Source organism: Neocloeon triangulifer, unplaced genomic scaffold, assembly GCF_031216515.1.
Source record: "Neocloeon triangulifer isolate White Clay Creek 2 clone unplaced genomic scaffold, ASM3121651v1 ptg000015l, whole genome shotgun sequence".
In the NCBI taxonomy this organism is placed as follows: Eukaryota; Metazoa; Arthropoda; class Insecta; order Ephemeroptera; family Baetidae; genus Neocloeon; species Neocloeon triangulifer.
This window is the reverse complement of record NW_026775557.1, coordinates 7,070,819-7,096,369: the sequence shown is the minus strand read 5'-3', so window position 1 is coordinate 7,096,369 and position 25,551 is coordinate 7,070,819. Positions and strand designations below refer to the sequence as shown.

The following is a 25,551-nucleotide window of genomic DNA, read 5'->3' as shown; positions in this document are numbered from 1 at the left end:
ATGATGGGCCATGAGTATAAAATTGAAAGTCACATTATCATTATAATTGCACCGTCGAATGCGGGTTGCCTACCGACAGGTGAGAATCGGCAAGGGATAGACTTTTGCGCGCGTGCAAAATGTAATTTCGGCTGAAAATTAATCACTGTAATGTTCAACAATGAAATACGATTAAATTTTTTTCTAATTTTAAATTTCAAGTTGTCCACAAACTTTTACGCGTAGCGCATTTATAAAGCAATTTGTTAAATTGAATTAGCCGCAATTAAATTTTTCTTTCTAAAATTTCATAGGTTTCATAGTGTCAGATTTTTTTATTTCTCTACAATTTTTCAAATCCCAAATATAATTATTCACATAAACCTGAATTTTCTTGAGATGGCCAATTGATTGTAAATTTAATTAATTTCAATTCTATTGAATTTTATCGCTACGGTTCAAATTTGATTAAAATATGATCAGCCGCGGTTTCAAAATTTTTATTTTTTTACTTTTTAAAAGTGAACACGGCGTGCCGCGACAAATTTAATTTATACCTACGATTAAAAAAATTGGAATTCACGCGCATTGCATGTCACAGTTTTCATTCTCTTCTATTTAGAAAAAATAGCAAAGCCGTTGATTGTATGCGCACTAATCCAGTTTCTCTCTTCTTCCAACTTCAGCCTTGTGACTGGACTATGGATACGTTTTTCGACGTTTTTCACAATTTTTTCCTTTGTCTCTCTATTTCTTTGCCTTCTCCTGCCCCAGTCACCCCACCCCCACCCCTCTGCAAGCGCACAATTTTTCTCCACCGCCGGTTCGGCCACGTTCGGCTTCGGCGTTCATCGGATATTCAGACTAGTTCAGACTGTTCAAAGGAGTGTGGTAAGTCCGGTCTGGTTCTCCTTCTTCCATTTTCCCGCATTTTTCTTCCATGATTTCCATCCTCCAAACTTTACGAGTTTTTGTGTGATGCATGTAAGGTGTTAAAATTTTTCTCCTGCAATTTTTTTCGTGCATTTTCTTCCACTTTCGTGTTTACTTGCTACAAGTCATAATTTTTACACATTCCGATCCGATCTGCTCGTCTCTCTTCTCACTTTATGTACTTTACTTATGTACTGTATGCAGTACATAGACAAATCGGAACAAAGCAGAATTCAAGCATATTTTTGCCTCTCCTCTCTCCATACAAACCCTGCTGCAAGCGCAAGCGACAAAACTGCGAAATAGGAGCGGTGGCTGTGCATACTTGGACAAGTAAGAGCCGGTCTGTGCAGTTTTCGCTCATTTCTCATCAAAAAGTTTGTCGGACCCTGTGTGGATCCAATTTTCGCTCGCTTTTCTTACTCCTGCACCTCCATCTTTGGTAACGCTTCTCATCACCGCGCGTGTGCCTGCTAGATAAATCTTTCAATTTTCAATCATTCTCTTCTCAGTCGGCAGAAAATATGGATGGTACGAGGTAGCAAACGGCGTGATTTCAAAATTGCATCACTAATTTTCCATAATTCACGTACATTATCTCGTTTTTTTCGTTAATTGCGTACAAGTTACAGCAGATTTGTTTTGCCACTGCAAACGCCGTGATTTTTCACTGCAAAATTAATTCTGAATGTCCTTGACTCTGCGCATTTTGTATGGATAATTGAATTTTGCAAAAGATTTTGTATCAAGAAATTGCACCTATAAAGTTTGCTCTGACTCTGAATGCACATATTTGTAGATAATGATAGTGTGTAATTAGTTTTATGTAATACACACATAATACATAACATTTTAGGAGTAGTTATATACTGCGAATTCAGTTTTATTCATTTTATTTTTACAGATTGAGACAGGTGCAGGATGAGCGAATATTCTCGTTGTAAATTCCATAACCAGAATTTATAGATTTAACAAACTGAACAAAAATCATCGAACATGGCCAATGGTAAGTATGACTAGAAAAAGTCATGAAAATCTTATTACGATTTTTAAGGTTTTCAAAAAATTTATTTTGGGATTTTGTAAAAACTAAATAGTATTAAAAAAATTAACTGCCAATTTCAATTTATATTGCAGAAAATTTAATTCAAATTGTGAGGGCTGAGCGACAAGGCATCCTCCTTCGGCTCCTCTGCTTCCGAAAAAAGGATCTGCAAGCTGTGGACTCTGTGATGTCGAGGCTCGCAAGCCGCCTCGAAACCTTGCCAGCTCCGTTGTATGAAACGGAAATTATTGACAAAACGGTGGCAGTCTTTACGGATGACAGGTGGATGAGGGGCACTTATGGCAAAAACAGCGTTGTGAATCTGTTCGACATCGGTGTTCAGAAGATTGTGCCTCTGAAGCAGATTAGAGTTGGGCTTGCTGAGATGCAAATGCCTCAAATCACCTTCTGGTGCTGCCTGCAAAACTTTTTTGCAAACTGTGGCAAAACGCAAATTGAAGAAGCTGTCCAAGGAATGGTAATTTATATTTTAAATTATTGAAAATGTTCAGAAATTGGTTATAATCTTTTTCCGATTAAAACAGGATGCAGAAATTGCCTCTGAGAGAAAAGTTAAACGTTCTCTTTTGGTCAATCTGCGCATTATAAGTGGCCCACTGGAAGAAATGCTGGAGCACTTGGGACACGGAACTGTGGTGGACCCTCTGGAATTCATTGAATATTACAAACTGGAAGCCGTCTACGATGGAATCATTTCCCACCTAAGACAGCATGGAGTGGTGGACATAAGCTCCAAAAATTTAGGGCCAGACGTGCTTACAGCAACTAGGATGCTACCTAACAATGTCCTCCTAGCTGCCAAGGTCGTTTCTGTAACGAAAGGTCCAAAGCAGTTCTTAGTTCAGCTGGAACAGCAAAAAAGCCTTGCCAATATCATTGGAAGAATGTTTGAGGTGACTCGGCCACTGGAGTTGATTCCCAAAGCTGACGATGCTTGCATGATACAATTGGGAGACTCTACCAATGTTGCAAGGGCTTTGGTTGTAAGCTGTGACGGACTAACAGCCAATGTTGTACTCTTGGATGTGGACATGTCCGAGGTAAGAGAAATATACAATCTAGTTATTTTGTGGATTAATATCAATAACCTAGGTTGAAGTGGACATGAGGTCGTTGAGAGAAATGCCTGAAATATTGAAGAAGATTCCACCTCAGGTTTCACCTGTGAGCCTAGTTGATGCCGATCAATTCACTGAAGCTGGCGTCGAAGCCTTCAAGAAAGTTGTCCTTGGGAATGATCTTGAATTGATTGCTTTTGAAGGAGATAGAGATACTTTACAAAAATGCAAACTGACTGTTGATGGTGAAAGTGTATTTGACTTGATGACGGAAATGGTTATTTGCAAAGCCTACAAGCGTGAAACCTTATGTGTGGGCAACAAATACTTAGTCAGACTAACAAGAATCAAGCCGAGAAACGAAGCTTGGTCATTCTACATTCAACTGGCTATTAGAAAACAGGAGTTGGTGGATTTAAATGAAAGGGTATGAGTTTTATTTTAAAATTTGTCAAATTTGAGCTTTTAAAAAATACTTCTTTTCACTAGATCAACAAGCATTGTGAGTTGAGGAGTGCTGTGAGCCACCAATTTTTCATTGGAGACCCAGTTTTTGCAAAATGTCAAAGTGGGTTGTGGAAAAGAGCAGTTGTGCTCAAGAAGAAAACCAGCTCCACTGAGGTGTTGTTTGTTGATGATGGCGTCGAGGCTGAAGTATTCGAGCTTCGAGCAGCGTGCCCCACCCTTGTGGATGGCCTTAGTGCTCAGGGCATTGAATGCTTTTATGCAGGATGTGACATTGATTTTAAAAATGCATCTGCATTGCAAGCCATGATTGGAACTAAGGTAAATTATTAAAAAGAAGATTCAATAGAAAATAAAATGAATTTTTTTAGCACAACTTCATGGAAGTTGTGGAGTCTCTTGAGAGTGGCCAATATAAGGTCATCCTGCTTAATACTCTGACTCACCCTCCATCAGACATCTTGGCTTCTCAACACCCTTTGCAACAGCCGCCATTCATTCGTCGAAACTCATTGAGCAGTGTGGCGTCTGTGTCAGTGGCATCGTCAATTTGCCATGAACTTGGTCCTTTTGAGCAACCACCAGAAACCACTGAAAAATACTTGCCCATTGTGCGTTCTCCAATGCCTTCCAACATTGAGCCCCACAGAGCAATTTCAGTAATGTCAAACTACAGTGATGACCAATTCAACGTAACATCTACCAGCAATGTTTCCCATACTTCTGGTAAATACATTATGAATAATATTTCTTAAATGCTTATTTTGGTTTTTGTAGCTTCATTGAAGGAGGAACCCCTACATCTCAGTGCAGGAGAAACAGTGAAAAGGCGAAGTTCCGAGACAATGAGCTCATACAGGTTTTTATACTACAGGGTGGCCCACAAGTAATCCGTGGTTTTTAAACGCTAGTCATGAACGAACGGCTGGACGAAAATTGATTTTCTCGGTAGATTCGATAAGCCCCATTTCACAAGATTTTGGATGAAGAATGAGAATTACCTCTTGGAAATTTTGAAAATCTAAAAGATTTTGCAGAAAAACTAAAAAAAGCCTATAGTAATTTGGATTATATTTTTCACTTTTTAGCCTTGTCGTTTTTCAAAATTAAATTTTAGTTAATTTAAAATTAATTCTGAAATCCCTTTTTATAAGTTCTAATTAGAGAATAGGGACCAAAAAAATCCAATTAATTTTTTAGTCGTTATGTCCACCTGATAAGGACAATTGGATCCTTCGGTTTTTTTTTTTTTTTTTTTTTTTTTTTTTTTTTTTTTACAAATTTTCACCTTGTAGAAAATGAGGTGTAGAAGTGTGAATCATGGTTTAAGGCATAATCGACCTCGTTGAACACCGCTGTGACAAGGCCGGATTTTTGAAAAAATTTGTTTTCTTATTTTTTCCTTAATTGAAAACTGACCAATTTAAAAATCAAATAAAAATTGCAAAAAATTTAACATTTAGAGATTAAGGGTCACATTAAGAAGAAGTAAAATTTCAAAAATCCTGCCACGTCACAATGTTAAGGAGAGTCGATCACCCCTTCAAACATTTTCCCACACTTCTACAACACCTCTTTATCCACTACATAGGAGCTCACATTAGGCACCTTGGCATTTTTTTTACTTTTTCCTGCGTATTTTCCAATTTCCCAAGGTTCTCAGTCTGCCAGCTGAAATCTTTTGTAGTTGGGCTTTCCGAATCTGCCGAGAAAATCAATTTTCATCCAGCCGTTAGTCCATGGCGAGTGTTTAAAAACCACGGATTACTAATGGGCCACCTGGTATTTACCAACCACGCAGACATAAAATAATTAAACTATATTCATATCCTCAGCTCACAAATGAACTTCGATCATGGGAATGATATGCACACTCCTGCAAAAAAGAGTCAAATTGAGGATTTGTCCTTTTCTGAGCCAGGTATTTTTTTATGCTAAGCATATTTGATTTAAATTTTAAAATTGATGTGATTTTGCAGCTAGGTACACTGACATGATTGTTCATCCATCCAGTAAGTTCAATGCCATGCTCTCTTGGATGATCAACCCCTCAAGATTCTATGTGCAACCAGCCTGCTTCTCTAAGCAACTTGATGAGCTGATGGCATTGATTGAAAAATTTAAGCCTGACGAAATGCCTTGTTTGCGGTCCATTAAAAGTGGCGATCCCTGCCTGGCAAAGTTTGATGGCGCCTGGTACAGAGCCAAAGTAAGTAGCTTTATTGAGGAAATTTCATTTTAAACATGAGTATATGAAATTGTTAACTTATTTTGACCTAGGTACTGCATGTTTCTGGTGACTCTGCAGATGTGTTCTTTGTTGATTACGGCAATATAACTACAGTCTCCATTGCTCACGGAGTTCGTGGCATTAATATGCAACTTATTGAAATGCAAGCACATGCTGTTCTCTGCAGCTTGAAAGGCGTCGGAATGAAGACGTATTGGACAGAAAGAGAAACTGACAAACTGAATGACATCATCTGCGAGGGTGTCATGATGGCAAGTCCTTTTTTACATAAAATCATATCAGAATTTAAGATCCACAACTCTTTTGAATCTTAGGTAGAGGTAGTAGGAATTTGGAATGACACTTTCAGTGTTATCATTACCAAAAATGATAAAAACATCAATCTGGCACTTGGCGCTTCAAAGGAAAGTCTGCAGCCACTTGCCTACATCCCTGAAATGAAGCCCTTTGAGAGGCAGCGAGCTGTTGTCTCTTGGTTCACCTCTCCCAGCAACTTCTTCATCCAGCCCCAAGACTTGTAAGTCGACTCTTAAATACTCCATTTAGGAGAATTATATTAACAATCGTTCTATTTCAATAGTCAGAATAGACTGGCCATTTTGACCAAACAATTAAGCTTGTGCTTCAAAGGATGTACGTTGACAAAGAAATTCGTGCAGATAGGTAGTTTAGTTTTGGCTCCCATTGGCGGAAAAGACTTTGCTAGAGGAGAAGTTTCAGACATAAAAGACTCCAAGGCTCGTGTCTTTCTGGTTGACTACGGACAATTCATAGTAAGTTTTAGGCTCTTTTTTTCTGTTATATGCATGAGAAAAACATTATATTATTCTATTAGGTTAGCCCCATTGAATCCTTGCATCCTCTGCCTGATCAGTTGAGGGCCATTGAAAAGCATGCTCTCCACTGCTCGCTCTACGACCTCAAGCCATTCCCAAATGAAGATTGGCCCAAAGCAGGCCAGTGTCCTGCAATTGACAAATTGTTTAAGAAGACAGACCTGGAATATTTCATTCGTAGCAGAGACAATGATGGGCTAGCCATGGTGAAATTGAAGTGGCAGGATGTGGACTTTCGTGATCTGCTTGAAATTGAAGGGGTAGCAAAGCGAATCGGGATGGAAGGTAATTTTACATATGTTCCTTGCCGCAGATACAAATAAAACTTAAGACTTGTTGCTCAACTCACAAAAATCTGTTTCATTTAGAATCCCTTCCGGTTCAAAACGTCAACCTGAAGCATTACTTCATGTCTAACCTAAGCAATCTGCCATTCGTGAATGTTCACAATGAAGACAATGTGATGACCATCAGAAAAATCAGTCAGAAAATTACTCCCACAGACTTGCATGCTCCTGAAGCTTGTCACACTGGTGATATGTGTGCAATTGAGTGAGTAGTTATCTTGAGGAGTCAAGTCATAAATTTAATTTTACTTTCCTTTTACAGATACGCCTTTGAGGGAACTGCACCTACTTGGCATAGAGCCAAAAGGCTTTCAGATGGAACTTATCTGATGATTGACTTTGGCATCTCTGTTCAAGGGAGATTTCCTAACAGAAAATTACCAGACAGTGTGATGGCAATCCCTGCACAAACTATTCGAGCCTGCTTCCCCGTCATTCCCAAAAAAGGGAACGTAGATTTTGATGTTGAAGATGCAAAGCAGCTGGAGCGTCTCATTTGTCTAGGACAGCCCAAAAAGTTCTTCTGCAGGGAGATTGGGTTGTCCAATGGCATTCTTTTCCTCCATCCCCAAATTTTAAATGACACTCGTGATTCATACGTGGATATGAAGAAACAAAACATTAACTGCATGCAGTTTACATCGAGAAAAGTTGTCGTCAGCCACTTTGCAAGTTCCAAGTGCGTCTACCTGGTTGAAGACATTGACAAGCTTCATTGGATGGAGGACAGGCTAATTGTCGAACCGAAAACATTGCTGAAAGGCCCATTTTCAGTTGGACAGATTTGTGCAGCACCCTTTGGTGACAGTATCTATAGAGCTCGAGTTTTACCAAACAACAAGGTTGTTTTCATTGACTATGGAAATGAAGAGGATATTCGGCACAAGCTGTGGAAGCTTTCGCCTGACGTAGAGCTTGTGTCACCCTTAGCCAAGTGCTTCTGCATGAGGGGCGCCAACAACCTGCTTCCTGAGGTTGAGATCGCCCTTGAAAATTTGCTGCTGAATGATGAGGAGTTTGATGCAGTGAATGTGTCTGAAAATGAAGTGGTCCTTTTTAAAAATGGAAAGGATGTCCTTGAGGTTGCTCAGTTGGAAACTGAATTGGAGCTGCTTAAAAGCACTGCTGATGATCCGGGGTTTGAGGAAAGTGTTACTGACGAAAATTTGCAAGGACTGCAAGAAACCCTTAGCCAAGAAATTGCTCATGACAAGACCCCACCAACAGAAGGCTCGATAGGTGGTGAGGACCAAGTAAAGACTATAACAGAAGCTGGAGGCGCAGTGCACTCAGGCCTAAATATGAAAGATGTTGAACCTAAAAAGCCAGAAAATGAAGATCCTGAAAGTGTGGAAGGTTTTAAAACTGAGCTGCTAGAGGAACCTGAAAATGTGCAGAAAATTTCTGAACCTGATATTCTGATCTCCCAAAAATGTGAGGTTGAAGCAGACGAGAAAACGGAAATAGAGTCCAGTGTGAAAGACGGACAGCAAGAGAGCAATACGAGAGGAGATGCGGACAGAGCAGAGGTCCCAGGGACAGTTGATGAAGTTCCTTTGGACGATGCCGAAGAAAAGACAGAAATTAAACTATCAGTCAAGGAGGAAGCTGCAGAAGACGAAGTTCTCAAAAAGGTAGAATCTCAAAATGGCCATAAAGAGCCTGTCAGTAGTCCTGAGCAAGAAATTCCCAAGCTAATGGAAAATGCTGCACAGGTGGATGTCGAACATAGTGATGAAAAAAACAGGCGAGAAATACCAGATATGGACTTCCAAAAGTTTTTCATCTCGGCCGTCAAATCGCCTAAGGAAATCTACCTCTTGTCTGATATGGAGGCCGTCCCCAAACTTTCCAGAGAATTATCCTGCCAGCCTGATTTCCCTTCACAAGAACTAGCCATTGATGAGCTCTGTGCTGCTTTGAGCGAAGATGATGGCTTATGGGGTCGTGCTCAAATCATCTCACTCCGCCCTCCAACTGGCTTCTTCCTTGACACTGGCAAGGTCTCTCAAATCATCAAGTTCAAGACCCTTAATGATTCGCACCTGGAGATGGAGCCATTTGCCATCAAGTGTGCGCTCCGAGAAGACCAACCATCGGACGCATTGAAAGAAGGGACCTGGATCAAAGTCCGAGTGAAAGATGGCCTGGCCGAGTTCCGCTCCACTCGGCGCCAGGCTGTGGTTGCTCACTACGAATCTCACTGTGAGCTCTACCTGAGGCCTGTTGAGGACGATCTGTCAGCCATGGAGTCTCAGCTCGGCTTGGGTTCTCCAGTTAATGTTGTGCAGGAGGGCTCTTTGTATGCTGCCCAAAATGACGTCGGCGACTGGTGCCGTGCCAGGGTCAATGCCATCGACGGCGCAGTTTGCCACGTCTTTTTCCTTGACCACGGTGTGTATGGCCAGGCAAGCAATTTGAAAAATCTGTTCCCCAAGTGGCATCAACGCCCTGAAGCTGCAAGATTGTGTTTCCTGAAGCCAGTGCCTCCTCCAGAAGCAAGGCCCAAGATCAAGCAGCTGCTGAAGAGTGGGCTGGTGGTTGAAGTGGATGGCCTTGGTTCAGGGGACAGAGCACACGAGGTCTCGATCTACCTGGAAGGCCAAAACGTGATTGACTTCAAGATCGACCCTGGATTGAGACCAGACGCGAAGGCCTTCGTGCCAACGAGGAACTGGATGACAGTCGGAAGAAAGGTGGTCTCAACTTTTGTCAAAGAAGCCAGAGCTGGAGACGTGTGGGAGGAAGCTGCCAAGGCCATGGGGAATTTACTGAAGCAAGCAGAGGACGAGGAAAACCTCTCTGAAAAAGGCCTGGCTGTTTTGGAGGTATCATGTGTTGGTAAATTTCTGTTGATAAAAAACTTCAAATATTTAATTTTTAGGAGGCTTTTCAAGACCACAGAAGTGGAAGCACTCCATTGTTGAATACCCCTGCTGAATCTCCTGATGAACAAGAAGTGGCTTCAGACCTCAAGTCTCCTCTCCCGAAGTTGGACTCTGCTCAAAAAAGCAATCATTTTGCTTTCTCGCCTACGATGTTCTATTTCAAAGGAAAAAAAGTGAGCTTCAAGGATACTGAGCAAGATGGAAATCCAAGATAAGTGTATTGATTTCTCCTTCTGGTTTATATCACAAAGTTTTTATTTTTACAAAACCATTACCCCATGCATTACAAGTAAAATATGCATAATAATTTGTCTTAATTTTTGAAAATAAAGGATAAAGTACATAACTGATACCATAATTTTGCATGACGAAGTAATCACAGTTTGTTGTTTTGTTTGAGGTGATATTTCTCTCCAACTTCCACGACAAGCCCTTCCTCCATTAGCTTCTCTAAATGCTGGTGTACATTTTGAGTGGCAGCCAAAATTAGATTTTCAGGCAGACCCTAACAATTTAAATTACATTTGCAAAAATTTGTTAATTCCTATATTTAATTCTTACGGCATAAACAGTTCGGACGATTTCTTCAATCGTTAAGTCCGAGCGTTGCAAACTTTCAATAATTTGCTTTTCTCTGCCTTCTCTGTGGGAAATATATTTGCCAATAAGTGCTTCAGGGTCCTGTAGGTATTAAAAATGATCAACTTTTCAATAAATATTAATGATGCCCTTTTTACATTATTGTGCGGGCCGTGACCTGGATAAAGAACTTCTGCTTTCAGGTCCTTAAGAATATACAAAGACTTCATGTAATCTGCTAATTTTTCAAGCACAGTTGTGCCTTCTCCAAGCACACAGTCGGCAGTGAAAATTGCATTTTCTTCTTCCAACAAAAAGGCGGTGTGATCTGTTGTGTGGCCAGGAGTAAAAACCGCTCTTTAGAAAAAATACCTGTTAGTTTTTTTAGAAAATATAAATTTTAGTTCTGATCCTTAAACCTTAGAGTTGCGCCTTCAGTGAGGAACTTCTGTCCGTCTTTTAGAGGAGAAATTTTGACTGAAAAAAGCTCCTGCTCTTCATCCACGTCGGTTCTTGGCATCTTATAAAAACTGCAACCTATTAATTTTATTTTAGCCTTAGTTTTAATTAATAAGTGAGTTGTACAAAAACAAACCTCTGTTAGCTTTAATGTTTTGATCATTTTGAATTGCTTCGATGCAGCCGACATGGTCATGGTGCCAGTGACTCAAAAGAACGGTTTCTACACGTACGTCCAGTTTCTGTAAAATATTTCGCAGTTCATCCACATACTCGGTTTTGTCCTCGTCACTTGTGTCCAGCAAGATCCGACTGAAAGTTGTGTTGAAAGATGATTTATATTGATCAATATTGATTTTTAATATTAAATGCCTTACTCCTTTCCCGTTCCTATTAGATAAGAGTTGGTCCCTTGCAGGGTCATTGGGCCAGGATTACAGCCCAAAATTCGAATAACCCTGCTGCTTAGATTAGTGACGAGAGGCAGTTTTGTTGACATTTTTAAGGCGTACAGCGTATATGTAATAATATTAATTCAATTTGATATTATTGACGAACTATTTTTCTTAAAGTCGGAAGATTCGATTTTTTATATAAATTAAGGCAGTCGGATTAATTCAAAAGTTTTAAAAAAGAAACAGATAAATATACACGATGTGTGATGAAAAAATTATTTTTCACTGGCTCTATTATTGTCTTGCCGCTTATCTTTTATGTAGCTTGAGAGGTGTAGGAGGTAGGCTAATCAACTTAACAAAATTATCGCGTTGACTGTTATACTTTGTTTCGCTAAATATTTCTCGCAAGCATTTAAAATTTCAGTAAAGATGATAATTTCATAAAAATTGGTTCCATTCAATGATTTCGTTTTTCATTTTGCTGCATTTTTTTTAAAATTCTCTTCGAAGGTTTTGTAGTATTGGTAACCCTTTTCAATGGCCAGGAGCGCAGCAATAGACAAAAACAAACCTCAAGCGAGCGCTGAAGCCACAGGAAAACTCCATCTCCAAAAAAACATTATCACTCCTGCCAAAGGTCATCCACCTTAAATGCTGCTGAAGATAAGCCCGGTAGACGTGCTTACAATACTGCTATGGCCTTGAATCCTTTCAATTCCCTCATATGGTAAAGCGAAAAACCATTTAAGTTTCTCTTCAACTTTCAATAATTTTTTATCTTCCTTAGAGAGCCCAAGTTGTTGCGAAGTGACTTAGCAACTTTTGCTCATCATGTTTCGACGCATCCGGAACTTTGTTTCGCGGCACCCAAAGAAAATTGCCACAGTAGCTCTGGTGGCCGCCGGCACGTTGGCCTGGAAGTACGCCAAGCACCGTCTAGTCGAGTGGCAACAGAAAGAAAGCGAGAGGATGATTGAGGCAGCCCGGAGACAAGCCCACTTCGAGGCCACCATGCGAACAGCAGATGGTGCCATAGAAGCCCTAGGCATGTCAATCGCCCAGAAAATTTGCCAATGTCTAGACACAGATCCAGTGATAGCAAAACTGGACGCCAATAGAGACAAGAAAGGGCCAGAGTGGCGAGAGGCTTGGACAGAACTGAAAGTAATAAAAAATAATTCTAAAAAAATGTACATGGAAATTATATAATAAATTTTGCAGATTTTGGTGGTGAGTCGAGCAGTGGCTTTGGTTTACTGCGAGTCCATCCTCACTGTGCTGATGAGAGTGCATTTGGCGGCTGTTGCTGGTCACTTGGCTCAAGGAGCCTCGATTGGAGAGTCTCACTTGCAGCCATGCCGGCATTTTGCCTCGATAGGGGTGGCTGCTGTTTGCAGTGCTGTCTATGATGCTGTGAAAAAAAGCGAGGATGTCGCATGTCTTGGTCTTGGCCACAAACTTTCCTTGGAGAAATTGGAACAAGTATATTTATTTTAACCATTTAAAATTTAAATTTGTGAAATTATAATTTTCCCCCCAAGGTTTTGTGGTCCGTGCAGAACATCTTGGCAGAGGCTGACCCTCTCCACGACCTCCCTTCCCTTGCAGCCAGTGCTGATGTCACTGATGAGAGTGCTGAGGTTGTGTCCTTGCATCAGGAAGCAGCCGAAGTTTTGCGGTCGACTGAAGTTTGGGGTGTGACGTCCTCGTGTGTCAGCAGAGGCCTTGCTTTCACAGTGGACCAAGTCGCCAGCAGTTACACAGGGCAACAAGCTGCAGTGCCATTGGCAAAAATTATCCCTGTGCTAAACAAGTTGTCCCAACGACCTAATGGTCACATCACCTTCCTGTCAGTCCTTGTCACAGATGAGAAACTCAAAAGTTTGGCTGCCAACGTTTACGAGGCATTTGCGTGCCAGCACTGACCAAAATAATGTCTCCCTATCTACATTTTATTTGCATAAAGCTTTTATTACTGATCATTCCAAATGCTTTAATTTATGTGTTTGTTTTTTTGACTTCGCAAATAAATAACGTTTTCTTAATTTCTGACTTTTGATTTCAAAATTGAAAATATTTTTTTTAAATTATCACATGGTTTTGTGTAAAATACACTCTATCTCACCCGACTGATCAAGTTAAATCAAAAGAGCTCTTTAACAAATTCGCTTCATTTATTGGGAAAATGCCTTCACAAGCCACGCCAAGATCGCAGACTTGAAATGAGAATCCTAAATAACTTACTCATCCGCGAAAAACAATCAAACTCGAACTCGTTCTATAATCTCATCCATCACATCCACCCTCTTGCTCGCTCCGTTCATCCATCTTGCCTCCATTAAGCGCAGCAGCAGCTCCGAACAAAAAGAGGTACAACAACACAAAAGCAGAAAACAACCGACGCCAAACAACATCTCTCAGGGTTTGTTTGCATCAATAATAAGCACTCGGTTTGTTTCGCAAGTCTGTGTGTTGAGAGTGTGTGTGTAATTAATTAATCGTATCATAATTTCATTTCGCGTCTTCCTCATCCGCCCGGTGCATTTGTTCGTCTGTTTACGTACACTGGGGATGACACCAATATGAGTCACTACGAGCACTCTGCCGGTCGCGAGCACTGGTATAACACCCTGGCCAATATAGCGGCCACGTGCTGGTCGAGGATTTGCGACATGACCAGCGCCAGAAGCCGCTGCTCTTGTTGCACAAAGAGGGGTCGGTTGGCGCGGTGCCGAGAAAGGTGGAGTAATGTTGCCGCTGCGCGCCTCAGCATGTCCAGGCTGGTGCCCATGGCCTCAGGGTTGTCGCGCAGGGCTTGGATGCCGTGCTGGTTGGCCACGCTCAGTGCTGCCTGCTCTGCTTGTTCAATGAAGCCTAGTAAGAGGGAGACAGTGGGTGCTTGTGTCGCGACGATGCGGGCCGCCGAAGAGGCCGCGGCCGCCAGAGAGTGAAGAAGGTTGACCGCAAACTCACGCATGGACTGCTCTTCAGATCTGAGAACACAAAATTTAGATTTTCTTATAATTTAATGATGTATTTATTAAATTTTTTATATGAAATAAATAAGACGTCTATGTATGTAAGCTTAATATACAATTTTAAAGAAAACTATTACTGCATAAAATGGATAATTCTATTGCTAAAATAAATCAAAATGTAATTTATCGAAGGATGTATTTACCTGCAGAGCATTTTGGCGAGTGTAGCACACAGCCTCTCCAGTCTTGAGTGTGGTGGCGTGGCAAGCAGCAGATCGACATTGGAATCCGTAACGCACAACTTGCACAAGGCTTCAAGGGCCAGTCGCTGGGGTGACAGCTGAGACACCGGAAAGGCGTCTTGGCCGTACGCAGCAGGACATACTGCCCAGTGGAGCAACCCGTCGAGGATCGGTCTGGACACTTCTTCGGCATGCTGGCCCAGGTCTAGCTGTCCGGCTATGTTGGCAAGCATGACCAGCACAGACTCGCGTATCACGTGCAGCTGGTCCCACCACCACTCAGAGTCACCAGCCAGTGAAGAACAGGACGCCTCAGCACTACCCTCAGCGTCTGAATCGTCCCGATCGTAATTGGCACGCACCCTAGGCGGTCGAGGCGGGTGTTCATGGTGCAACGCCACCAGTTTGCCCAATAGCTGAAGGAAGGCGGTGCTGCGAGCCAGCTCCAATTCATTGCCAGGAATGAAACTGAGCGAGCGCAGCACATTCAGCACACAAAGACAACGCCGACTGATCGCCTCCTGACTCTCGCTGACCAGGCACAATGAAGCTTCATCACGAGTGTACGCTTCATCCTCGTAATCTTCTACACGCTTCCGCTTTAGTGAACCGGCTGGGTCTCGGACCTCGAGTTGCAAAGAAGTTTCTGGCGGTGGTGATGAAATTGGCTCAGTCTCCTCCTGTAGACAAACAAAATCAATTAGAAACTTTACTTTAAAGAAATTTTAGGTGTAAAAGCTAAATTGAGAGCTCTTCCCAATTACAAATTATATTTTTCTGAATTTGATTGAAGAGAGAAAAAGTTGATTCATAATACCTCTTCTTCCTCCTCCTTTTTGACTTCTATTGTCGTCGGAAGAGTCTCTTCTTCCGGTTGAGGTTCTTTGGGCTCACCAGGCATGAGGCGAACAAAGGGTACATTGCCAAACTCGGCACGGAAGCAGCCCATGATGTAACGCATCCCATCCCCACCATCACCAGCCACAGTCCCTGTGCCAGGGGGTGCTCGAAGAAGGGCTTCTTCGGTGGCCTCCTCGTCATCCCACGCGCGTCTCGAGTCGTCAATAAAAGGATCCGAGTCACGCGGAATCACGCTAACTTTCTCGCCTTTGCGAGTGACTAACGAAAAGTCATCACGTCCGTTGAGCACCCGGACTCGTTCATTAAGATCAACAGGGCGTGCACATCCCAGATCAACATCCTTAGTTTCATGTGTTGCTGCCTCATACCTGTAATGCAATAATTGATGAGCATGGGGTATACAAATTAGGTTTGATTGAGACTCACCATTTTTTATTATGATTGGCGTCGTCATCACTTTCGTCAAACATGTCAGCCAGACTTTTCCGCAAATGCTCCAGAAGCACATCCAACAAACCAGGCAAATGCGCCAGTCCAAAGTAAGCCACTGACTGATCATCAAACAGTAGCACATTCAACACATCGAGAGCCCAACAGCTCTCAGCCAAGAGTCCCGATCTCAAACTCATCATCAACCGCCAAGCGTCCACAGGAGCAACGTCAACTTTTCCCATTCGACGCCTTTTGTAAAGCACTGGAAGAGCTGCTTCAATTGAATCCGGGGGAAAGGTGTGTTCCCGCTTGTGTTGAGGCGGAAATGGGGGCATCGTCTTGCCCATGATGGGGTAGGGTTTCTGGTCTGGCCGGAACGGCCTTTGGGGGCGCATTTGCATATTAGATCCCTGCATCCATTGCTGACCCTGCAAATATTGAAATTAATTAGCACCTGGTAGAGAAAAAAAAATAATTTAAGAATATACCTGTGGAGGTTGCTGAAATCCCTGCGACGTTGGCGGATACCTGTCCCACTGAGGCCCTCGTGGCTGCTGATTCCATTGGTTTGGGGGCTGTTGACTACTAAATGAGCCAGGTGGCCGAAATTGATTGTTGTTTCCGCTCCAGCCGTAGGGTCGCTGGTGACCGAAATAAGGTTGCTGTGGTTGCTGATCTTTGTTGAAGTCAGGGTGGCGCCGTGGCTGCTGGGGAGGTGGCATGTTAGCTTTGTTGGGAGCTCCAGGGGAGCCTGGAGGGAACTGTTGCTGAAACTGCTGGTCGGGCCGATAGAAGGGCTCTTGTTGGTAGCCCTGAGGTTGAGAAGGCTGCTGAGTGGGTGGCTGAGAAGGGGCAGAGGTTGAGGGTGCTGCAGGCGGGGCTGGTTGAGAAGGTGGCTGCGGCTGCTGTTGGGGGCTAGCTGGATATGGACGAGGAGGGTAGTTTGATGGAGCAGGCCATCGGTTATAAGGGTCCTGCTGGTAAGCTGCCCTGTCCGCCTCGTAAGGAGGATACATGGGACGAGGCTGGTACTGGGCGGCTGGGAACTGGGGCTGATTGAAGTCGGGTGGCCGTTGGAATTGTTGCTGGTCATAGTAAGGGCTCTGCTGCTGTGGGTAGCCTGAAATTTTGGAGAAGCATTGTAATAGGTCCTATTCACAAAAGTTTGGATAAATATTAATTATACAAATGCATGATCATGCATGTCAAAACCAGCTGAAAATTGGCTAAAGTTGAAAACGAATATATATTAGTGAAAAAATTGAGGCAGTCATTTCACGAAAAGATTAAACGATCAACTTGAACAGGTATAAAAACCTCATCTCCTCTTACACAAGTCCCTAATCAACAAATTTTCAACTGCTTCATCCTTAGCACGTTGAGAAAAACTGAAAATAAAACCTCAAAATAACAGTCCAAGCAGCAAGTGCTTGCCTGTCTCAATAAAAAGACAACAACTTCCATAAAAAATACATAGACCCCCATGTAGAGATTAAAAAACGCTTGCAACAACAAAAAGACTCAAAAACAAGTGGAAAAAACGGGGACCAGTTCGGCTCAATTTAATTAACCGACGATGATCAGAGCACCCCGAACTGAAAATTAACTCAAAACGAAAGGCAGAGACGACCAACCACGAATAAATGGCGTACCTCTGGGAGGTGGTGGCGGTGGTCCGTAACTAGAGGAGGAATGAGGGTGTCTGGGAGGAGGGTCGTCGAATGGGTTGGACACGCTCACGTTGTCGCCTGCAAAGGGGACCTGCCTCAAGTCTCTCTCACCAGGGCATGACAAATTACCTGTGCTTGATGGGCGAGGAGTCTGCTGCTGCTGGGAAGGGAAATCTGCAGGATTTGACGTTGCTGAGGGAGGGTAAGCAGGGTATGCACCACCATAGCCATCCATTGAGGCGGACCCTGATCCTGGAGGAGGGAAAGAGTCCTGCGAGTTGCTTGAACCTAAAAAGTAAGGCACTAACTAAAAACTGCCTCATTAAACCACAATTTTATTACCTGGTGAAGGTACAGACGAAGTCTTGGGCTTCTTCTTGGTACTCGCCTCCACCTGACTGATGATTGGCTGTGGGTCAATGCCGCCTCTATCGAAGTGGCACTCGAATGGTAGCAAATGCTTTGTGTAGTGTTTCCTCAAGGTGTATGCAGCAGAAGAAGAAGACCCTACGTTGAGCAGAATCGCAATATCTTTCCATGTTTTTGCTTTTGTCACCTGTGGTAGAGTTTGCATTAACATTTTGAGTACGTTAAAATTAAAAAGTAATCCAAATACCTCCATGAAACCATTGCGCTCCTTGACCATGTAGTACAGCCGGAATAAGTCTAACGTGTTCTTGGAGATTGTGGGGCATGCGTTGATGGGCGTATTTCTCTCTTCCATGAATTGGAGTAGCTTGTCCAACCAGGGTCTTCTCTCCGGATTTTCATCCATCTCGTACAGCTTGCTCATGCTGTCAGGTTTCTGCAAACGACGCCTCTGAGTGAGTCTCTTGTCTGGCGCGCCAGATGGTTCATTGCTGTTCCCGGGACCAGAAGGAATGTTGTTGTTGTTGGTGGGCTGAATGAGTAGCAACCTCATTAGTTTATGCTTAAGAGGTTGGCCAACCAAAATCATAAAGGCAAACATTCCTTATGGGCCGGGAACAGGAACATGACAGGCAACAACAAAACATAACAAAAAGCCATGCAAATCAAGCGGTCAGCACACCAGCCAAGATGGTTTAGGGAATGAAGCTTAAAAGCATAAAAGCGTTGGTGTTAAATGATGAATTGAGGATTGATGTCAGGCAGGTGATTTTGTGATAGACAGTGCTATGGGTTTTGATCTAATGTTTTAAGTGTTGTTTGAGCAAAAATAAAAAATAAAGTAGAATCAAGTGGCTCCCAGTTAGTTGGCATTTCATGTTAAGTGCTATCAAAACTTTTTGAGTGATAGATTCAAAGTCTGAAGTAATGTTAAGTAGAATTGGAACATCTCCTTCCCATTTAGAAAAGAAGTTATTCTCTCTACATAGTTATTTGAAAAATGTTATCCAGAAGCACCAATGAAGCCACTCTTCCAAATAGGGGGGGGGGGGGGGGGGAGCGTGAATCAATCAAGACGCACAAATCTTAGTTAAGCGGTTAAGCAGGCAAGGAATGTGTCACAAAACACAACCCTTGCTAATAAAAAAACATGTTTGGGGGGTTAACCTTGGCTCGGTACGGCTCCTGTGGCGGCGGCTGCTGCTGGCTAGGAATGTGGCTGTTGTACACCTGCAAATGGCCCAGTTATAACTGAACCACAAAGCCAAGCTGTGATACTTACAGGACTGGCCGGAGTGCGAGGCCAGCTGCCGGAGGAGTCTCCGAATGACTCGTCATGCATGCTGTTGACTCCTCCTGGTGACTGGAACTGCTGCTGGGGTGGTGCTAGCTCCTGCTTGGACCTCTTTGGAGTGCCAGGCTCTTCGTTTGATGCAGCAGATGCATTGGAAAGAGTGGACTGCTGGGAGGCATCGTCTAGTGGGGTTCCATCAGGCCCCGTGGTGATCACAGAGGTGGCCCCATTGCTCTCGTCAGCTGGGGGTGCTACAGTGGGCGCAGACACTACCATCGGCGGAGGGCCCATGGGCTGTTGCTGCTGAGGGGGTCCCATGCCCCCATAGCCAAAGCCCATTTTATTTTGCAGGTGCTGCTTAAGGTAGGTTGGGGGAGTGTGCGGCCGCGGTGGTTGCTGCTGTCCGCCCTTATTCCAGCCTTGGTAATATTGACCTGCAAAATCAAAATTGTGAGTAATTTCTCCCTGAATTTGCCGAGTTAAAAAATCAAACCTGGGGGAGGTTGCTGTTGGGGTTGATTTTGGTGGTTAGCCCTGTACTGAGGCCCAGGAGGGTAGTACGGTCGTGCCGCATAAGGAGGCTGTTGAGGTGGCGCCTGCTGCTGCTGCTGTTGTTGTTGCTGCTGCTGCTGCTGTGGCGGTAGCTGTTGTTGGGGTTGTGGTTGTGGGTAAGGGGCCTGCTTGGGGTAAGGAGGCTGGTAGCCAGCCTGAATGGGAGAATGACTCATGCGGGCTGATGGTGCCTCCGACTGACCACTGGACGGCCGAGGAGGAATTGGAATGTTTTGCTGTTGACCTGAAATTAAATGTTCTTTTAAGACAAATGCGTTTGCAAAGGGCATGTTTCTTACCCTGCACGGCAGGAGACATTGAGCGAGAACCTGTAGAACCCGTCGGCGATGGGGTTGGCCTGCTACTCAACCCTTGCTGCGAGTTTGGCGTGCCGGGCGCAGCGCCCTGGCCGCTGGAACTGTCATTGCTATTTTGGTCCTGCAACAAACAAATTAAAGATTTAAAAAAATAATTAAGAAATGTTTAAAATCTAAATTCATATGTATCAAAAACGTTGAAACACAAGGGTAACAGACAGAAATGAAAACGGTAACTTGGTTTAGTTCAAGTATGGCGAAGCTTAGCAATAAAAATGGAGGTGTCTGTTTACTTGCGAAAGAAGTGAGAAATCAGCAAAATTTCAGTACAGCAATGGAATTTGATTTTTCAGTTCAGCGAGTGCCTTGCTTTTGTGTAATGTAATTAGCCACATTCAACAAAAAGTCTGAAAGTCCCTTGAATCAAAACTTGAAATGCGAAAAAATCTCCAATTGGATGGTGACCCGCAAAGCACCCAAAGGGCGTCGCCTCAACGGTTTGGAACACTTGGACCAAATTAATAAAATTTGCAAAATTTCTTAAACAAATCGGGCCGACGTAGCATTTCCGCCGGTGCGTTCGGCGCGGCTACAATCGCATACCTGGCAGTCGACGACTTTCATCAACACCAAGAGTCGCTCTCGGCTGAATGCTACGTGGGTAAAAGGCGACTGCCCCGCGTTGCCGGCAACTGCAGCACCTGGCGCGACTGGCCGTCCAGCCAGCGCCTGGCGCAACTACTCCGCAGCAGAGCGAGGAAACAACGTCAAAAACATGTTAATCGAGCGAGCAGCAACGGACAGGCAACGCAACGTGGTAACAAATATGCACGCGACTTAGGCGAAATTACCTATAAAATTACTCAAAAAAGATTTAATTTTTGAAGGAGATTTATATTACGAGCAAATAGTTCGCAGAGCAGATTATTCATTGAGAAATTGATTTTATTAGAAAATTTAACCAATAACAGTTTGCAAGGGATGCCAAATTCCTTGTCCATAGCTCAAGAATGTGCAAAATTTATATTCTCAAAGCAAATGAAACATTACAATTTGCTGATTATAATTTTAAAATGATAAAAAAAAACATCGGATAGATAATTTTTTTTTCTTAAAAAAATGTCAGTTACTTGCAATTACACAAGTTAATGATTATTCAAGAAGTTTGTTCATTCCCCTGACTGAAGGTAGAATGTTCATATTTTCCATCACGAAAAAAAATTGAATAGCTTGGACAATTAAAAGAACTCCGATGATCATTTATGCAAAAACGACACAATAAAAACGTAAGAAAGTGAGGTGAAGAAAAAAGAAAAGTGCACCGTGTGTAAATCGATTAATGAAGGCAGTGTTGGAACATGAATGGAGGAGTAGCGTTGGGGGGCATGGGAGTCGTGTGTATGTGTGAGTGTGTACCTAATATTTTTGTGATAGTTGTTTGCTTCACTCGCACAATCAGCAATTTAACAAGCAGAAAACCGCGTCTCAAAGTTGCGCAGATTTGCTCCGTCAGATTAGTGCGAAATTTCGCACACTGGTCGAGATTTAGATAAATTTGAAATTGACATCGACAAATCGGTAATTAGCAAATTTGGGCCCAGGCCCTAATGATTTGGATAGTCTGGAGTGACGTCAATAGGGGCGGCCAGAGAGCGCACTGCTGCTACGCGAGGAGTATTGATTTTGCCAACCAACCCCCGAGTGCTCATCCACGGTGGGAGCTTTTTAATTATCGTCTCCACTTTTTTCTGCTTCCAATCAACAAAAAAAATATTACTTTTATTTATCAACAATCACTTAAGAAAAATTTAAAATATAAATCTAGTGCGGGAATTTATTAAAAAATTGGAAATATTCGGCACGCATTTTTTTCCACTTCGCGGTTTGGCGTTTGATGAGCGAGCGCGTTCTGTGGAAATGCCATTCGAAAGCATTGGCAAAGGGTTTGGTTAGTTAGCCGCTCGCTCGCTGATGGTTATGTTTCTCGCAAACAGCGACTGAAGGCAGGAGCAATTCTTGAGTTGCCCAATGCTGCTCGCTCGCTCGCTTCTTCTCTGACACAACAGCAGCGAACTAAGCGGCGCGCACTGTTGCCAGACTGTACCGTCACGTCATGCCTCAACAACATTCGCCTTTTGCCCCATTTACAAATGCACACACACAATCCTTTCGCCCCGTTTTCCTAACCACCCTCACACGTTTTCCTGGTCGCGACCTCAATCAAGGACAACCGCCCCGCAACCAACGACGGCCAGCCGACCGCGTTTTGCCACTCGCAATGTGCCTCTGGCCGAGTTTATTCACCTTGTCATTTTAAGGGACGCAATTATTTGCAAAGCGCGAGCGAAAAGCGCCAAATTGAACTTGTAAAAATTAAAGGCGATATATTCATTGGCACGGATGAGTGTGATTTAAAAACAGCTTGTTACTCATTTCGGGCATATTGTATTGATTTTCTGTCATTAACCCGGAAAAGTCGATTTGTAACAAAAGATGATAACCAAGAACATGTGTTTATCCACACGCGCCGTCTTACAAGGGTTTAGTTACATACGGCCACGGGATCCCTTGTATTTGGTTTCAATTAAATCTCCCGAGACTTTTAAATGAAACAAACTCTTGTTTCAGTGGGGTGAAATAGTCATCACAGGAAAATTGTGGCTTTTGCACCAAATGTAAAATTTTCATTACATAATTTAATAAATTTGATACTTTACACTTAATTTATAAAAATCAGTATGAAATTTTAAGCCTTAGACAATATCGTATTGGAATCACTAACTTGACAAAATATTTTAATTAGCAACTTTTAAAATTCATGACAGTTGTCAATGACAAATTAAATAAATTTTATTTTTTTTTAAATTAAAATATATGCCACAAACTAAAAAACTTTGATAAATTTCCAAAAGTTATCTTAATAATTTAGAAAATGAGTTGCAACACACGATAACGTCAACTTGATGTGGAAATTAAATTATAGGTATATAAATAAGAAATTAAATTTGTTTAACGTAAATTAACAATTTTGTGAAAAATTTATTACTGTCTAATGAAAATTTAATTTAAATTTCGTTCAAAAATTAACTTCAAGCAAAATAAAAATACGCATACAATTTTAAGTATTTTTTTTAGCGTAAAAATTTAAATGCCTCACATCTTTCAAGCACAGAAATTGAATACAAAGGATATAAAGCATTATGCTCTTTTTGCTCTAAAGGTGTGATTATTATTTTTATTTATTCTAATTCTTTTCAAGAAAAAAAAAATGAACATGGGCCGAAAATGGCGCATGATTTAATTAGCCTCTAATAAATTCTTTCCGTCGATTTATTATTTTTATTTTGATATTTTATTGCCAAAAATTAATCTTCTACGCCCTTTTGTAAAATGAAAAATACAACTCACCCCAGCATCAGGCGGAGGGTGTGCGTTTGGAGTTGCTGGCTGTCCAGGTCTAGACGGGAACTGCTGCTGCTGAGGGGTTGGGGTGCCTGGCCCTTGGGGCGGCACTGGTGACTGTTGGGGCGGCGGATGCTGAGAGGGCGCCTGTTGTTGAGGACCCCATGCCGGGGCCCTGTTATCACCATACATAGGGGGGCCATAAGGGGCCCCTGGCATCTGCTGAACGTGAATAATTAGTCTTTGATCGATGTATGCAATATTTTTATAATTTACCTGGTGCGGGGGTGGCTGGTAGGGCTGCTGCTGTTGCTGCGGTCTACCTGGCCCTGGAGGTGTTGGATAACGCTGAGGATAGGGCGGGTACTGCGGCCCTTGCTGAGGTGCGCCTGGTCCTGCCAGGTACGGTCTCTGTTGAGGCTGCTGAAACAGCAATTTTAAATAATGAGCATTCGTTTGCGTATCCAAGAATAAAATTGTTTGGATGCTGCATTTGTTTGTTCTGGACGGAAACAAGGAAGAAAAACAAAAGACGGGCAGTTCGTGAGCGTACGGTTTATAAAATACCAATATTAATGTAATTTGATGCCGAATATAAGTTTTAGGTTGATATTCGGGTTAGAGCGGCCAAAGACGCGACAGGTAAAGGTTTTTTGGCACCAAAACGAGTTCCAAACAACCAAAACAACAGACGTCGAAGGCCTTGTTTTTTATCTTTCGGGAATCGCACTTGGGAATCCGCGTAATGGGGCTGTTGGTGATTTTAGTAACGGCTGCCCCTGAGGAAGATCCTAAGGTCTCACCTGCTGCTGCGGGTGCGGCGGTCGATAGGGGGACTGAGGGTACCCAAGGGGCCGGGGCTGCCACTGCGGGTAGTCGTAGTTGTGCCTCGGTGAATTGTTCTGCAGCAGCTGGTTTAGCGTCGGCGTCGGTCCTGAGGGCTGCGAAAGGCTTTGTCCCGACATCATACGCGGCGGCCCATAGGCCGGTTTGTAGGGAGTCCGGTAGTCAGCGGAGGCCGGGGGCGCGTCGAAGCGACCGACAAAGTCGGGCGGCGACTGCGGCTTGTCGTTGCCGTTGGTGCTGCCGTTCGGCAACGGCTCGGGCTTTTCGGCCAAGTGCTCCTGGGCTTGTTCGGTCGCTGTGGCCATGGTTAGGTCACACCCATGCCTTACATTATTCGACAGAAAGTCGGGAAACTCGGTGGAAACACGGCGAGATCAGCAAACGCCAAACAACACTCTCGGGTCGCCGCACTACTTGCAATGCGGTCGCTTCCTCCGCCAGCACGAATTTTCGCGTTATTACTGCCCTTTTCTCTAAACTTGAGTTTTTACATAAAAAAGATTAATAACATAAATGAGTCTAGTTCCTTAGTTTTCACCACTGACACGTACATCTACCAGATATTTTGTGAGTAAACGTAGAGCTATTTAAGATGGCGGAAGCTCTACTTGATCACGGCATGGCGGCCCAGCAAAGCAAGCATCGTTCTGCCGTCGCCATTCCTCGCCCCCAATGCCCTGTGCCGCAGCCGCTCCTACAACCGACTCGCCCCGAGCTGTTCAAATAATTTTTTTCAGCCCCTGAGAGCAAGCTACTTTTTGTTTCTAAATGTTATTGCGTTCTTTTATGGTTAAATGCACAAATAATTCACAATTTATTCTACGAAATATATTCTACCATTTTTTATTGAAGCGATAAAGTTCATTATTTAGTGCGCCGCGCGCCGAGCGGACTAACGCAAAGCTTTCCTGGCACGGCTTTCAAACTCTCTTCTCCTGCTTGCACAAAATATTTATTTTTTGCAGCACAATATTTTACAGCTCGCCGCGCATGGAATTTTATTCCATACTTTATTTCTCCGTTGATAAGATTTTTTTAAAATTATTTAAATAAAAATTTTTTTTCAGTAAAATTTTCTTACGTATTAGACAAAATGTAGACAAAAATAATCATACGCATTTGCCTACATTTAACGAGGCGTGCGAGAGATAAGAAATCAAAACAAAGACATGTGCTCAAACCTTTGATCAATTATTTATTTTTCAAGGTCGGCGTCGATTACTCACAGTTGCCTGCTTTAAGTTATGTAATAATGTTTAAACATTGTAAACAAGCTATTTCATACATATGTATATTAAAATTAATTGAAAACGTATCTATTTATTAGAT

At 42.8% G+C, this 25,551-nt stretch overlaps 4 protein-coding genes across 14 annotated transcripts; 2 read left to right on the top strand and 2 right to left on the bottom strand.

Annotated features, from left to right (window-relative positions):
• Window positions 1–829: 829 nt before the first annotated feature.
• LOC132202657 (uncharacterized) lies at window positions 830–10,173 on the top strand. 4 transcript variants are annotated; one of them, XM_059629708.1, is made up of 18 exons: window positions 1,313–1,443; window positions 1,817–1,918; window positions 2,050–2,435; window positions 2,503–3,018; window positions 3,071–3,463; window positions 3,526–3,822; window positions 3,873–4,227; window positions 4,279–4,360; window positions 5,337–5,422; window positions 5,481–5,710; window positions 5,782–6,003; window positions 6,067–6,269; window positions 6,333–6,525; window positions 6,588–6,873; window positions 6,957–7,140; window positions 7,198–8,569; window positions 8,651–9,763; window positions 9,820–10,173. In XM_059629708.1, exons 2-18 carry the CDS (start codon window positions 1,909–1,911, stop codon window positions 10,036–10,038), a joined length of 6,147 nt encoding a protein of 2,048 aa, XP_059485691.1. In that variant the 5' UTR covers window positions 1,313–1,443; window positions 1,817–1,908; the 3' UTR covers window positions 10,039–10,173. The 4 variants fall into 4 exon arrangements, with proteins under 4 accessions (XP_059485690.1, XP_059485691.1, XP_059485688.1 ...); XM_059629707.1 differs by lacking the exon at window positions 1,313–1,443 and adding an exon at window positions 830–870 and having other exon boundaries at window positions 7,198–9,763; XM_059629705.1 differs by having other exon boundaries at window positions 7,198–9,763.
• Window positions 10,033–11,592, bottom strand: LOC132202661 (endoribonuclease LACTB2). The gene is made up of 6 exons (XM_059629721.1): window positions 11,239–11,592; window positions 10,998–11,173; window positions 10,822–10,939; window positions 10,561–10,759; window positions 10,385–10,504; window positions 10,033–10,328 (listed from the first exon to the last, which is right to left on the bottom strand). Exons 1-6 carry the CDS (start codon window positions 11,358–11,360, stop codon window positions 10,200–10,202), a joined length of 864 nt encoding a protein of 287 aa, XP_059485704.1. The 5' UTR covers window positions 11,361–11,592; the 3' UTR covers window positions 10,033–10,199.
• A 206-nt stretch (window positions 11,593–11,798) lies between these two features.
• Window positions 11,799–13,304, top strand: LOC132202660 (peroxisomal biogenesis factor 3). The gene is made up of 4 exons (XM_059629719.1): window positions 11,799–11,986; window positions 12,047–12,423; window positions 12,481–12,741; window positions 12,801–13,304. The coding sequence occupies exons 2-4, from the start codon at window positions 12,091–12,093 to the stop codon at window positions 13,182–13,184; spliced, it is 978 nt and encodes a 325-aa protein (XP_059485702.1). The 5' UTR covers window positions 11,799–11,986; window positions 12,047–12,090; the 3' UTR covers window positions 13,185–13,304.
• Window positions 13,305–13,414: 110 nt separating this feature from the next.
• On the bottom strand, window positions 13,415–24,774 carry LOC132202658 (trithorax group protein osa). Of its 8 annotated transcripts, none has more exons than XM_059629711.1 (16): window positions 24,180–24,770; window positions 23,653–23,799; window positions 23,383–23,598; window positions 19,957–20,095; window positions 19,599–19,901; window positions 19,094–19,539; window positions 18,979–19,041; window positions 18,059–18,343; window positions 17,785–17,998; window positions 17,572–17,730; window positions 17,425–17,520; window positions 16,261–16,892; window positions 15,767–16,200; window positions 15,297–15,708; window positions 14,441–15,156; window positions 13,415–14,252 (listed from the first exon to the last, which is right to left on the bottom strand). In XM_059629711.1, exons 1-16 carry the CDS (start codon window positions 24,525–24,527, stop codon window positions 13,850–13,852), a joined length of 5,013 nt encoding a protein of 1,670 aa, XP_059485694.1. In that variant the 5' UTR covers window positions 24,528–24,770; the 3' UTR covers window positions 13,415–13,849. The 8 variants fall into 8 exon arrangements, with proteins under 8 accessions (XP_059485694.1, XP_059485695.1, XP_059485696.1 ...); XM_059629712.1 differs by having other exon boundaries at window positions 14,441–15,159; window positions 23,383–23,595; XM_059629713.1 differs by having other exon boundaries at window positions 14,441–15,159; window positions 23,653–23,796.
• Window positions 24,775–25,551: the final 777 nt, after the last annotated feature.

Coding starts and splice junctions, on each gene's coding strand:
- LOC132202657 (XM_059629707.1), top strand. Junction 3,464..3,525: donor TGGTGGATTTAAATGAAAGG/GTATGAGTTTTA, acceptor TCTTTTCACTAG/ATCAACAAGCATTGTGAGTT. Junction 6,526..6,587: donor TTGACTACGGACAATTCATA/GTAAGTTTTAGG, acceptor TTATTCTATTAG/GTTAGCCCCATTGAATCCTT.
- LOC132202661 (XM_059629721.1), bottom strand. CDS start 11,360: ATGTCAACAAAACTGCCTCTCGTCACTAATCTAAGCAGCAGGGTTATT. Junction 11,174..11,238: donor CTAATAGGAACGGGAAAGGA/GTAAGGCATTTA, acceptor CACAACTTTCAG/TCGGATCTTGCTGGACACAA. Junction 10,940..10,997: donor AAACATTAAAGCTAACAGAG/GTTTGTTTTTGT, acceptor TAAAATTAATAG/GTTGCAGTTTTTATAAGATG.
- LOC132202660 (XM_059629719.1), top strand. CDS start 12,091: ATGTTTCGACGCATCCGGAACTTTGTTTCGCGGCACCCAAAGAAAATT. Junction 12,424..12,480: donor AGGCTTGGACAGAACTGAAA/GTAATAAAAAAT, acceptor TAAATTTTGCAG/ATTTTGGTGGTGAGTCGAGC. Junction 12,742..12,800: donor CCTTGGAGAAATTGGAACAA/GTATATTTATTT, acceptor TTTCCCCCCAAG/GTTTTGTGGTCCGTGCAGAA.
- LOC132202658 (XM_059629709.1), bottom strand. CDS start 24,527: ATGGCCACAGCGACCGAACAAGCCCAGGAGCACTTGGCCGAAAAGCCC. Junction 16,893..17,424: donor ACCGCCACCACCTCCCAGAG/GTACGCCATTTA, acceptor CCAAAATTTCAG/GCTACCCACAGCAGCAGAGC. Junction 15,709..15,766: donor GCCAATCATAATAAAAAATG/GTGAGTCTCAAT, acceptor ATTGCATTACAG/GTATGAGGCAGCAACACATG.